This window comes from Pelecanus crispus, chromosome 1 (genome assembly GCF_030463565.1).
Source record: "Pelecanus crispus isolate bPelCri1 chromosome 1, bPelCri1.pri, whole genome shotgun sequence".
Classification (NCBI taxonomy): domain Eukaryota; kingdom Metazoa; phylum Chordata; class Aves; order Pelecaniformes; family Pelecanidae; genus Pelecanus; species Pelecanus crispus.
The window spans coordinates 17,826,915-17,841,261 of record NC_134643.1 but is presented as its reverse complement, the minus strand read 5'-3'; the positions used below and the strand labels follow the sequence as shown (position 1 = coordinate 17,841,261).

The following is a 14,347-nucleotide window of genomic DNA, read 5'->3' as shown; positions in this document are numbered from 1 at the left end:
TCTTGCTTTTCACAGAAGCAAGAACAAGCACAAAAGTATACAAATACCATGCTTTTATGGTTCGTATTTATCAGGAGCAGGTAGCATGGTTGTCTCCCCTGACTCAGAAGAGTCTTCACAATCTGGCCAAAGGCCTTTATTCAGAACAGAGTCTGAGACTGCAGTAACCACAGAAAAGGAAGCTGTGCTGAGAAGTAGGCAACTGCCTTCAGATAAAGCCAAGGTAGCAGCCTTGTTCAGTATCAAAATGTTTGACAAAAATCATCTGAATACTTCTTCCTACTTAAACACTTAGAGTCTCCAACTTCCACCACTTTTTGAATTAATACAGCTGAAAATCCATTTCCATCTCTTGATAAACTTTCATAAATATATTAAGCTAGTACATACACAGCAGAAGTCTCTAGTCTCCAATACAGGCTTGTTGCTTCAACATTTATGAGCTACTACTGTGTGCGTTTTCACTTCCGCTCACCTCCCTGTATTTAAAATCTCCATGTATTATCCGAATGTAGCAAATTCTATTCTTTGAGAGTGAGAAAGTTCAAGTGTAACCTTCAAATGTCAAGACTAAACCATCTGGCAGTAACAAGCTGTTGCTTTCTCCTTCGAATTGCAGAAATTCAGCTGTTGCTGTCAGTGTATTCCACTAGCATTCAACAGCAAAACATTTATGTCCAAACTTGCTACACTTTTGTATGAAAACCCACCCTGAAGTCCACTAGCTTTACCTACATCTTAACATGTTAGTGAAACACTAAAATAGTCTAACCAAAGCCTGTAATAAAAGGTTGCTATTTTGTACAACAATTTGGTAAACAACTGATTTATTTTAAATTAAATCTTTGTTGCACATAGGGGATAAGGAATCAAAGGATAATTGGTAGGAAATAAAAAGAGACAGGCTTCCAGTACAGAGACTATCCCTTTTTGCCTCAGAGCAACACAGTTTAAATACATCCATTGCAGCACATCCATGAACAGAACCATTAATCAGACTTGGTTTGACTATATCAAGACTGTTAGGATTCTATTGTGTTAATGCAGTTCATCAGTTAATCTATAACCATCTTCAAAAAAAACCCTAAACCACTGTATGAGTGAAGAGTAACACTTAAACACTTTAAAGATCACAGATGCCAAGAATTCTTCATTTCAACTCAAGTTCAGAACTTCAGTAGAGGAGAATCCAGATTTTCTTTGTTTACATCAGGACTCAGAGTGATAAGAGGTGAACTCAAATCAATTAGCTGAAAGAAAAACAATAAAACTTAGCTATTGTAGTCAGCTGTTGTACATAACTACTAGCAGGGATAATCTCTATTAACATAGTCTTAAGTACTTTTTTTTTGTTTAGGATTCCTATGAGTATGCAGAAGACAGATACAAGCACCACACTCAAGCTTTTAGGTTCAGGTTTTTAAATATCTAGCTCATTCTTAGACAAGCACAAGCTTCTCACAAGGTGGTTATTGCCCATACTCACCTTAAAAGCCTAAAAGGCTTTTCTAAGTGTCACTACTGTGCATATTCAAGTGACACTGTCATCCAGGCAGGGCAGAGCACTTCTGAACATCTCTGAACATGGCCCCAGAAGTCAGACTTCTGTGATCCTCATTTGAGATACTCTGAAGGACCCAATTATTAAATTGATCCCAACTACATCTAGTGTCATCAAAGGCTACATCCTCATAGTTACCACCATTCATCTGACAATATCTAAAGGCATCTACCTTCAAGCCACTAGTGTACAAAAAACACCTGCCCAGAAATGCTTGTCAAATTTAGAGTAGATTCCAAGGCACATCTTTCAGCTAAGGAGGGAGTAAGGAGAGGCGTTAAACAGGAGAGGCAGCCTTGCTTTTTTGCTGAAAATGAGCTGCTGCTGCCAAGAACTGAAAACTTGCAAGAAAATGAAAACAAGAGTCAGCATGCCTACTCTACTGAAAACAGCATTCACTTCCTGCTGCAGAACACTTTCATTCTTTAACAGCTGCTTTAAGCATTAAGTTCTTTCTCCATCCTCTTCCTTTTCCCATTTGCAGATTGCTCACTAAGCTCTAGTTTAAAGCACATTGTTTGATTTTTAAACATTATGTTCTCTTTACTTAAGTGCACCTTAATATGTAGTATCATATTGAGCTAACATTAAATAATTCTTAAGTATTGTGGAGCCGCTCTGCAGACAAGTATATGCAGCCAGCTGACATTTTTCTGCTAGCATATTTGCACCAGAAGACTATGAAGAGAGGCTGAGAGAATTTGGGGTTGTTCAGCCTGGAGAAGAGAAGGCTCCGGGGAGACCTTAGTGCAGCCTTCCAGTACCTGAAGGGGACCCACAAGAAAGCTGGAGAGGGACTTTTTACAAGGGTGTGTAGTGATAGAACAAGCAGTAATGGCTTTAAACTGAAAGAGGGTAGATTTAGATTAGATGTAAGGAAGAAATTCTTCACTATGAGGGTGGTGAGGCACTGGAACAGGTTGCCCAGAGATGCCATGGATGCCCCAGCCCTGGAAGTGTTCAAGGCCAGGCTGGATGGGACTTTGAGCAACCTGGTGTAGTGGAAGGTGACCCTGCCCGTGGCAGGGGGATTGGACTAGATGGTCTTTAAGGTCCCTTCCAACCCAAATCGTTCTATGATTCTATGAATATAACGTACCTTTACGTGCCCTGAGAATGTTGGCTTTAGAGGAGCAATCTTACTCGCTTCAGGAGTATTGGAAAGGTCAATCAGAGGTCTACTTTCACATTCCAAAGTGCATGGGAGACATTTGTCTACTCCAATATCTACCAGCAAGGCCTTAAAAAAAAAAGAGAGAGTTCAGGTTCTGTTCTCCATGCTTCCTTCATAAACATTTAGGCAGTCAATTTAGCTTATACAGCTGTAATAATCACAGAACAGGCTTAATCTACAGGTTGGATATTTTTCATGCAGGATTGATTGCACACAGTGTAAAAACCTCAGCTCTTGCTCTACCAATGGCTAGCATCACAAATAGTGGAAAATGCAGTGACACAAAGCAAAAGATCTCCTTGGGGCATAAAATAATTTTTCACTTAAAAGCAGAGTTAAGTCAAATTTAAAACAGAAGAGTAATAAATCTCTTAATATTTAAATGACTTGACTACAGTGGTTGTGCAGTGTTATATAGCCATATAAACTATTCTGTAGAACTCCAAACTTGAGTTATGTTTTTATCCAGTTTAACTACTCTATACACGTGCTAAGCAATTCTCTAACAGATACTTCGTGTCATCAAGTAAGCTAATAAGGAAAATACTGATGGAATAACATCAAGTAATTAACCTACAGATTATTCTACACCTGAATATTTGTAAATCAATGGCTACTTTGACAGGTTATATTTCAGAACTACCAGTTCAGTCCTTTCTCCTTAATGCCTGTGGAGTGCCAGTTTTTAACATGAAGCCAGTAGATTCTTGAGAGAGGGGGGAAAAGTGTTCACTGGAGTAAGTACATGACACTTAACTAAGTTTACTGCTACATGGGCTTTGGGGTTTAGTTCTCACTCATTGTATGCAGATTTGCACTGCTGTTAGGTGACTGAATTTAGCTACAGCAGTGCTTTTTTCTCCCCTCCCCCCACAAAAAGAGCTTTACAGTTGCAACAGGAACTGATCTGTGACACTGCTTTTCTGATCAATTCCACAAGGATTGCACAGCACTTATCCAGAAGTGGAAATTTAATATGAAATCTGCAAGTATTTGATGCTTCAGCTTTGAGATGAGAACAAACTTAGTGGAAACACTGAACAGATGTTCGGTGCTAAAAATAGGCACTAGAGGGTGCACACACTTAAGAGTTAATCCATTTTAACTTTGTGTGTATTGAAGTGGTGTTCCTACTTATCCCTCACTCTTGAAATAATTTCTTTTCAAGCAGTTTACTTGGTAGTTCTGTAGAAAAATGTATTGTCATTTCTTACCTCAGTTTGTTTCTCTTCAGCCAGCTGATTTTGTACTTCATCCTCTTTTAATTTGTTTTCTGCTACTTCTGTAGCAGTTTTTTCTGGTGAGAAGTTAAGTGCAAGAGGTAGCACAGGTGGAGGAGATATATCATCTTCTGAAGAAGATATCTGCATCTTACTCTCTTTTGCCTGTTTAGAACTAGGGGAAAGAACATTGGCAATAACTGAGTTTTTTAATCAGCATGAACTACTAAAGACAGACAAGCCAATGCCCTAACCTCATTTTCTCCTTTTTTACCCCAAGTTTTAATGGGTAAACCATTAATGGGACCAAAAAGCTTCCATATTTTTATCCAAAAGTGTACTAATTACGTGCAAAATACAAGATATTTCATGCTGCAATAAATTCATAGCCTACCCATGCAGAAAAAAATGACTTCAGGATGATGAAGGCTTTAATCTTAAATTAAAATATACACACAGCCTAAACTTCACATGTGGGATTTTGTCTTTTTAGACTTTGAAGAAACAACCAGCAAACAAGTACTGATATTGCATATCACTGAGCAACCCACTTCAGTCCCGGCTGAGAGGAACTAGACACCAACTAGAGGACCAGGGGTTGTAATCTGATTAGTATGATAAAGTCATTGTAGAGAGAGTAGTTGTTTCCTTCACAGAAAAGAATATTTTGAACATTTAGCTTAAGTAACACGATATATAGGAAGAGTTTTCTAGCCATGAATCATTCCTGCTTTAATACAGTTCATCTCCACCAACCATGAAGCAAGCATGCATAAATATGGCACTTGTGAGAAGACATTGGGCTGATAATATGAAGAAGGCAACATTATTTTCACAGAAAACAAACGTAATTAACAACAATGTAGGATTCACTCATTCTGCAAGCAATTACTTCAAATGAAACATAGGTAAACATGCTCAGAAACTGAAGTTCAGTCAACTAAATCCTTGGCTTTTTGACTGGTGCTTTAACAAAGTGTAATTTTACAGAAGCATTGGCAACAGTACAAAACAAAGTTGAGTAATACGTATTTTAACGAGCTACTTCCCTTCATCAGAAGGCAATAGCAAAATAATGCCAACACCAAATCTTTTTTCAGTTGGAGCATCAGATACAAGTCTTAAGTTCTCCACTAGCTCAAGAAATACAAATAACTTCTCATTAGAGATGATAATTCTTTAATGTTAGATATTGATTCATCTCAGTAAGGCTTATAGTATTTTACTAGTCACAAGATATAAATCTTTATTAGGCCTATACAGCATCTATGCTCAAATGCTTTATTCTACCATCTAGCAGAGGTCCTTGAAACCTGAAAGTCATTATTAAAATTCATTTAGAGGCAGTTTGCCTACAATACTCATTTCATATATGGAGGTTTCCGTCTTACCCAGCTGTAAGAGTCTTCTTGGTAGAAAAGCTGGAACTTTGGCGAATAGATGCAGCATGTGGAGAAAATGCCATTCTTGGTGCAGTTTTAGGAGTCGCTGCTGGAAATCCTGAGATACGACGAACAGGTGTAGGTAAGCCAGACCGTTTCAGACTGGCAGGAGTCATGGAGACAGATCTCTCAGGAAAACAAGAATTCTGAAAGATCCTATCTTCTGAGGCTTTCAAAGGAGTGCTGACTGCCATGGCACTAAAAAAGGAACATGCATTAGCCAAAAGCTTCTAGAAACAGTTTTATTCAAACTATTCTACCAAACAATATAAAACAGTTTTTCTTTGGTCAATAAGGGAAAGGTAATGATCATAAAGTTGATAATCACAGCATAGTAAGGGCTTTACTTCATAAGAATTCTTCATGAATGACTCTAGTCTATTTAGCACTGCAAAGAAAACCCTCTTCTTCTGAAGAGAGTAGGGGCGTTGTTTGGTTTAGTTTTGGGGTTTGTTTTGTTGTTTGTTTGGGTTTTTTTTAAAATCAGTTCCAATAGGCATTAACACAGCTAACCTGGAGGATCTCAAGGGACTAGACAATGAAGTCAGAACTTTTAGGAATTGTTGCAACACCCAACCATGTTGCATTCTAAGAAGTATGCCTCAGCCCATTCGATTTTCAGTTAAGCCCTACCTTCCAAGTGTGCCACAAAATGTTAATCCAAGAGATGGTGTTGCTTTTGGTGCTGATTTGTTTGGTGGTGTATCTAAAGAGAAAAGTTTTGTTAATTCCTATCCACATTCATATTTATTATTTTTATAACAGATACCTTTCAGTTAAAATACTGATTTCTTCCAAGAGGTGGACAGAAGTGTAATTAAACAAACAACAAGCATTCAAGGTAACATTTTCTTTTAATAGCCAAGCTAGAAAACGGGTCATGCAAAGTATGTGCTTACCTCCAGTTTTCACTGGAACCTTAGTTTGACTTGTAGGAACAGACAAAACTCTAGCCTTGGGCTTTGGACACAGGCTTCCTTTTGTTGCACTTCCATCTTTATTCTGCTGACATAGCTTTTGCAGACTAGGAACAGAGCTCAGCCTCTGAATTCCACTGCCTACAGCCTCAGATGATGTTGCAGAAGCTGAAGAATTAGCCAAGCTTACAGCATTAGACACTTTGGGAGTACTAGCTGATCTTGCTTGCTTCCTGGATTTCTCAGTATTGGCAGCCTGCAGAGATGACACTCTGGTAGGCCTGACAAGGGCCAACCTGGTTGTACTAGATGAAAGCTTAGAGCCACTCACGCTAGTTTTTGAAGACGTGCTTGATTTTCCTGAAATAGGAAGTTAAGTTATACATCTGAATGATCACTTTTGGCTAAGTTTTTGACTAAGCAGAATAATTACACTCACACAGGAAAGAAAAGCAGCAATTTACAGCATTTGAATTTATGTTCAAAAACTCAAGTTTAAGTAGAACACATACAACTAATGAAAACTTACTCCCTGAATTCTCCAGCAATTTTGCCTGTTTTAGAAAGTCTCATCACCAAATTCCTGCGTTACTGCAATAAAGTCAAAGAATATTCTTCAGGGAACACCAAAACAGCTTGCAGGTTCAAGTTACATTTTCAACGTTTTCTCCCAGCATAGTTGGCTTTGTTCCCTTAAGCAGGCACTCAAGAAGGTAATAGTTCAAGTTACACTGGTTAACACCACAGGCTGAACTACACCACAAGTGCTTTTCTCAGTTTTCTATAGGGTTCTTTCTTTTCATCTGTAGGTTACTTTCATTAATAGGATGAATCTTGACTAGACACTTCTATCATATAAAATAATTTTTATTAAGCTTTAACTTTTACTGATATATTATTATCCACCCAGAAACAAAGTACAAAAAAATTTGCAGTAACTTGGTATCTTGATAGATCTACAAGAACTGTAGTGTTTACATCTGTCAGTGTTTTTAGGAGACTGTTTGCCTGATACTTTGAGGCTTACTGAAAGGGTCAAATTGATACCTTCATTATAGTATAAGCCTCTTGGCTGTATTCAGTGCCTTCCACCTTCCTTCTGTATTTCAGTTGTTTTGGTGTTGGTGTTTTTTTTCTTTAATTCAAGTTAGACAAGCTTACAGCATTCAGAAGCTACGTACTTGGCTATAATAGAGATGATGTACAAAAAGAACAGATTTCCTGAGCATTGCTAACTTTCTAGCTATGTCAGACCCTTGCGTGTAGCCATTAGGCTTACATGAATCCAGTTTTTACAAATGATGGAAGTCTAAGATTTATCTTTAGTCCACAGGGATTTATTGGGCTAGCCTATAAAATTTTATTCTCCATTCAGAGCATTTCTTACTGCTTGTAGGTATTGGACACCATTAAAACACATCCAAACCCACAGTCCAAGACATGCTTAGCTACTTCAAAATTAATTCATGGCAGAAATCTGTAGTAAGAGTGATTACCATTTTTTCCTATGGGAGAAATGGGTAAACTTGAATTCAGACTTGAGTTCATGCTGGAAACTGATGATGAAGAAGATAAAGTAGTCGTTCTTGCGAGACCACCAGCAACACCAGGAAGTTTCAGATGTGTTATCTTCTTTAAGCCAGGCTGAATCAGAGAATATAGTTTATTCAAAAGCAGAGAAACTATTTAACACATGATTTTGCCATGGTTTTTCTTCGTATTATAGCTTTTTATTTGTGAATTTTAGAGAAGCTTCTTCCTCAGATTACAGTTTAAAAAGTTAATTTTGTTAGAAACAGTTCATTATGTCTGGGTGATTATAGAGAACTGGAACATCAGATCTAGGAGACGGGCTATTATTTTTATTCCTGCCACAAACTTGATTATGGACTTAGAGGGATTACAGAACAAAAGGAGTAGCCCAGCACCAGTATAGGCTGTGCACCAACCAACTGGAAAGCAGCTTTGCAGAAAAGGCCCTTTAGAGTGTTGGCGGACAAGTTGCATGAGCCAGCAATGTGCCCTTGCAGCAAAGAATGTTAACAGTATCCTGGGCTGCATTAGGAGAGGTGTTGCCAACAGGTCAAGGGATGTGATCTTTCCCCCCTCTGCCCACCACTGGGGAGGCCACACCTGACAATTTGTGTCCAGCTCCAGGCTCCCCACTATGAGAGCAATTTGGAGCTACTGGAAAGAGTCCAGCAAAGGGCCACTTAGATGATTAGGGGACCGGAGCATCTCCCATCTGAAGAAAAGTTTAGAGAATGGAACTGTTTAGCCTAGAGAAAAGGCTCAAGGTTGATCTCATCAATATATACAAATATCTGAAAGGACAGTGTTCAGTGGTGCCTGGTGACAGGACCGGAGGCAATGGGCACACTGAAACATGTGAGGGAGGTTCTACCACTGAACATCAGGAAACACTTTATTGCAAGGGTCACCAAGCACTGGCACAGGCTGCCTGGAGAGGTTGTTGAGTCTCCATCCTTGGAGATACTCAAAAGCTGTCCTGGGCAACTGACTCTAGGTGGCCCTGCTTGAGCAGAGGGTTGGACCAGATGACCTCCAGAAGTCCCTTCCAACCTCAACTATTCTGTGATTCAGTGAAGTGGCATGCAGCATTAAAGTAGGTGTCTAAAGCTTCAAAACAACTCCTGACAGCTATAGGTATCCTACCTTCATACAAGTTACATCAACCTTTTCATATGGTATAGTTAACAACACACATCAAAAACCTTGTTTCTTACAGAAAGTTGTTGATCACTTACCTGCACCTAGTGCTTTAAAAACAAAGGTAATGCTTGTTAATCCAACACATTTATAGTTGCTCTTAAGTATGTTCATTGTGTTATAGATTCAGAACACACATTCAAGAACAGCAGTTACAGAACAGAGACTGCTTTTCCTTAAAATCATTATACACAACAATATAGCTTTAAATTAGAAAGTAAACTATATTCATCTTTTTTCTTTGTATTGCAACATCACAAAAATTACTTTCATATTAAGAAAGCTTGCCATTACCTTACTTGGTGCAGGAAGGGCTTTTTTGTCTTGCACTGAGGAACTGCCGCTGAATGAAGACTCAAAGACATCTGAAGCAGCACTAGATCTATCAGAGATTAGATCTTCAGATGATCCCATGCTGTTCAAGTCTCTTTTTGTAGAAATGCTGGTATATTTTCCTGGTTTGGGCTGCAAATTTCAATGCAACATTTTAAAAGCTACTAGTGTTTCTAGAAACTACTATAAAGTTTTTTACACAAATTGGTTTTGTTAAGAAACCAAGACAACAGTCAATGAAGAAGCCTTTGAACCCAGTCAAGTCCTTAGTCCTTTAGACTAGTATAGTTTAAAGTTAGTCTCGTGAGTGTATTTGCTAAGTACTAGAACATGCTTGAACCCAGATATTGGTCATCAACCTAAGGACAGTTCTGCAACAATTCATCAGCACAAATTTAATATAATCACATTCACCTACATACTGTAAGAGCTGTTCCTTACAACTATGAGATCTCCATTTAATTCATGTTCTTCTGCTTTACTCTAGCTTTCCAAAAAATGAGACAATAGTAGACTGCATCATCCAAACTGTCTATTTAGACAGTGTGGTACAATTTGGCTAGTTAAAGCAATAAGACTGTGCCTTTTCTTATAGCACCCAAAATCAAGAAGAGACTTATACCACAAAGGAATCAAAAGGTCCCCTATTTTCTATAGGTGATGGTTCCCAAGGAGCCTACATCACATATTCAAGTAAAATCTGCAGCATGTACTAGAGCCTAAGCCATAAGGTGTAGAGCAATAAAATCCAGAAGATATTCTATCTAGAGACTGGGATTTGTGCACACAAGGTCACTAACACAACTATTTCCCTACTATCCTAGAATACATTTTCAGTTAGTCACACAGCCATATCCTAAACATAATACCATTAAATCAGTGCTTTTCATGATTGAGACAAGTTATGGACAGAACTAGAGCTAAGAGATTTTCCTGTCCTACCAAAATAATTGTGGTTTCCCCCCCAGCACCACCTCCATTGACAAGGGTTAACAGTAGACAAAGCCATTGTTGCACATTAAGTCACTAAGAACAGTGCAGTAATTTTACCAGCAACAAAACTGCGTTTAAACAGAAGCCAGGAATGATGGCATTCACAAAACCAGAATACAATGGAAATTTGCCTGCAGATGCCCTCCATTGTCATAACAGATAAACTAGTTGGCTACTATACCGCAGTATCTGCCCTGACTTTTCTTCTTTATATATAATACCATTTCCTGCCTAAGGATCTTATGAGGAAGAAAAACATCAGAAGATTAAAGTTTACTTTTAAAAATAAAAGCTTGTAAACAGTTTAAACATTCTTAAAACACACAAAGGCCATGTTTAAAGAAAACGTTGCCCTGAAGCTCTCTTTACCTTTTCAATAGTCAAATTGCTTTTTCCAAGAGTAGATGAAGGTTTTGCTATTGGCAGTTTGCCAGTTGCCTTCATATTTCTTTCCTTAGTTTTCAGTTCTTGTGTCAGAGGTGAACTGGCAATTTTTGTAGGAGATACAGGAATTTTAACAGGGCTTCTGTTTGGAGGAGTATGAAGAGCATGTGTTTTGTCATCTGACAAAAGTTTTTCTGATTCCTTCTGAAAACAAGGTGGCAGCTGAGATGCTGGGGTATCCCACACACAGTATGTCTCCCTCTTAACAGCCCTGGGAGTTTTCTCTATGTTTTGGTTTCCCAGTATTTTCAGTTTTGACTTTGAGTCCTCCACAAATTTTTCTATAATCCTGTTTTCCTGTTCTTCTGACAGGCTTATTTTAGTCTGTTCGTTCTTGCTTCCAGTCTCTATTTGCAGTGCTAATAAATGAGCTTCTTTGAAAATCTCCACAAATTTCTCTCCTGTAAGTGGACTCCACAAGAGTTTATCATCAGAAGCAGTCACACTCTTTTTTTCAGCACTTTGTTTTGCTTCAATATTGACAGCAATACATTTTTCTTTGTGTCCCAAAGGTCCAACAAAAACTTCATCTTCATTTCCACTACGAAGAAAAATAAGTCAGCCCAGCACCTTACATGTGTCTATTTTCAAGGTGTATTTACCCTTCACTTACCTTGCTGGAGAGAGTGAAAGGTCAAAATCAAACTTTTCATCAGTCAGAAGAGGAAAGTCTGAAACTATAACAACAAGCATTTTGTCACAGTGGAGATTTGCAATAAAAACGATTGCATTTTGCTTTGACAATTTGGTGAAGCTGATATCAATGGCAAAGAAAGTTTTAGCTACCAATTTTAAACAATTACAATAATAAAAACATGTTTTAGGTCAAAGAAATTGAAGATACAGCTGTGAATATGATCATAATTGTAATAGATGCCCAAATATCATGAAAGATTGCAACGCAAATTTCTAAGCATCCATAATAGGAACATGGGATCTGGCTGTGGGAAAGGGTATCAGCAGCCTCCAATCAAGAAAAGTGAGAATATATAATCTAGAGCTATATGACAATACAGTTATCCTATCAGTCAGTTCTTTTCTGGTTCAGACCACCACAGGACAGTAACAGGAGCCAGTGAGAAAGATTAGTTTTCCTATTAGCTAATATATGCACTAAATATTAATTGAATCCGCAGACAGGTAAGCAAAAGGGAGGAGCTCAGATTAGATATATAGAAAGGAGATTGATGGCATCTTGTCACTACTATGCATGCTCTAGCACCAGTGTTCCACAAGCTCAAGGAGGCTTGTAAGTCTGAGACTGACAGCAGCAGCCCATGCGAGGAAACAAGTACACAGAACAAGATACAAAGCAGATACAGGAGGTCTACTGATCTGAACTGTCTTAGCCTTTAATCAGGGATACACCAGGTAGAGAATATCCCAACATGCTCTCCACCTACCATTGCTCACGCAAATACCCAGTTTTTCTTCAATCGCATGACTTGAGCAATGTGCTGCCATTTCTCTTCTTTCCTCCATAGTGTCTGGAAAATACGGAATTGGCTATGCAGTAGGTTTAAAAAAACAGCAATAAGGTCACAGAATCTTATGATACTGCCAAATGAGCAAGGAGGTAAACATTCCCTTTGAAGATTCTTATATGTTACACTTCGTGACATGTTTTATGGGATGTCACACATCTCACCATCCTCTCTTGAAACATACTATCAAATTATCTATGAGACTATGTATATGTAAAGTGTTGCAACCTCTGTAAAAAGCCTTCAAATACAGCAGCGATACCCAGGATTTCTGAAATTCCTTAATGCAAACTCTACATTCAGCAGCTAAACTCCTTATATGAGTACAGCTGCAATGGGCAGCACGGCTAGACAGTTGCAGCAGAACACTGCCACCCCACAGGCTAGAAAAGCTTTTTACAGCATTAATTCGAGACTGGCATAACCGAGCCTCAGCACATCCCTGCTCCGCAGAGGAAGCGCGTGCTGTGCTGAAGACTGTGCTTTTTCACTTGTGGCCAGAAACCCATCAAATACGTTCTTCCTGTGAGCAAAGGTAGACTCGCCCCTACCTTAACGCAACCCGCTCAGGTTCGCCAGGAGACCCTGAGGAAGAGTACCTCATGCGGTGCGGCCAGACCGAAGGGATTAACGCCGAGCACGGACCTACCAGGACTGGTCCCTCACGGGGCAGCTCAGCAGAGCCCACCGGAGCCGAGGCGACCCCACACACACACAGAGTCGGGGGAGGAGAAGCTGCCCGGCGTGGGCGGAGCCGCTCACAAGCCACACGGAGCCCCGCGAGTGGCGAGGAGCCGCCCGGGCCGCCCGCCGGCCTCCCACCGCCCCACCTCAGGCGACCTCGCTTAGGCGGGCCCCCACCGCAAGGGCCCCCCCCCCTATAGCCGGGCCTCGGCGGAAGGCCTCCGGACACCACACCGCGACGCCGGGGAAGCGGCCGAGGGCCGGTGGCCGCTGCCGCCCGCTCCGCTCACCTCCGCGGGGCCCCCGAGCAGGACACGGCGCCGCGAGGCCGCCTGGACGTTTGAAATCGCGCCCCGATCACGTGACGCGCCCCGCGCGTCCTCATTGGCGAGTTCGAACGATAACGACCCCCCCCCCGCCGCCCGCGGCATTCTGGGGCTTGTAGTTGGGCGGGGCGCCCCAACGGCCGCCGCGAGGGGCCTGCGCCCCGCTGCGGGGCCTCAGCCGCTTACCGTGGCCAGTTTTTAACACATTAAGCACATGTAATTACTCATGGGCTGGTAGAACTGGAGATGGGCGCCCGGAGCGTCACAGCACCCAAGGCCAGCGGGCTGCTGCGGGTGCCCGTGGGGCGGCTGGATGGCTGCCTGCAGCCACGTACGGGTCGCGGCCCCTCCTGCTCCGCTCCGCCTCGCAGGCCGGGACGCTCCTCTGGCGCTCGCCGCTCCTCGAGCGCAGGCCCCGGCCTTGCTGCTTCATCCCCGCCGCCTGTCGCTGCGGAGCCCGGTTTGCCCGGCTGAGCACGGCAGCAGTGGAGGGGAAAGGCTCCGTGCGCCTGACGTGAAGGCAGATTGGTGCCTGCAGTTGGTATCTGCGGCCCGGACCTGCGAGGAGCCCAGGAGTTGCCTGGGCACTCCTGAAGCGCTCGGCTTCAGGGCCCTGCTGCGGAGCAGGGCCTCAGGGTGACTCCCAGCACAGCTGCCATGCCTGCTACGGTGGAGGGTGGAGATGGACTCCTTTTCTTCCCTCCACACCTTTTGCTGGATTTGATTGTCCGAGTAACTTAACTGCACCAAAGGGATATGTACCTGTTGCTAAGGAATAGTGAGACTCCTGGGTGTCAGTCCCAACTACTGCTAATTAATATGGGCTGACTGATGGAACAGTTTTAAAAGTAGACCCGTGTCAGTAAGAAACACCAGTAAAACGCCACTCTTCCACGTTTCTTCTGACGTTTAATGCTGTGCGGTGCTTAGGGTTTTCTCCTAATACGTGCATGGCCTCAGAAACTGCAGCCAAGTGATGTATTCTGTTCTGAGTATTTCGAGATGACTAACAAACACTGGACTGGAATTTAGCAGCTGA

The 14,347-nt window shown here is 41.3% G+C and overlaps 1 protein-coding gene across 1 annotated transcript; it reads right to left on the bottom strand.

Moving 5' to 3' along the window:
• Positions 1-1,150: 1,150 nt before the first annotated feature.
• On the bottom strand, positions 1,151-13,367 carry GTSE1 (G2 and S-phase expressed 1). Its single transcript, XM_075726406.1, is given in 13 exon segments — positions 1,151-1,250; positions 2,661-2,801; positions 3,950-4,130; positions 5,347-5,595; positions 6,031-6,103; positions 6,297-6,674; positions 7,811-7,958; positions 9,339-9,509; positions 10,740-11,355; positions 11,428-11,491; positions 12,218-12,301; positions 13,273-13,310; positions 13,312-13,367. Coding segments are annotated over 13 exon segments (2,283 nt in total). The 3' UTR covers positions 1,151-1,166.
• Positions 13,368-14,347: the final 980 nt, after the last annotated feature.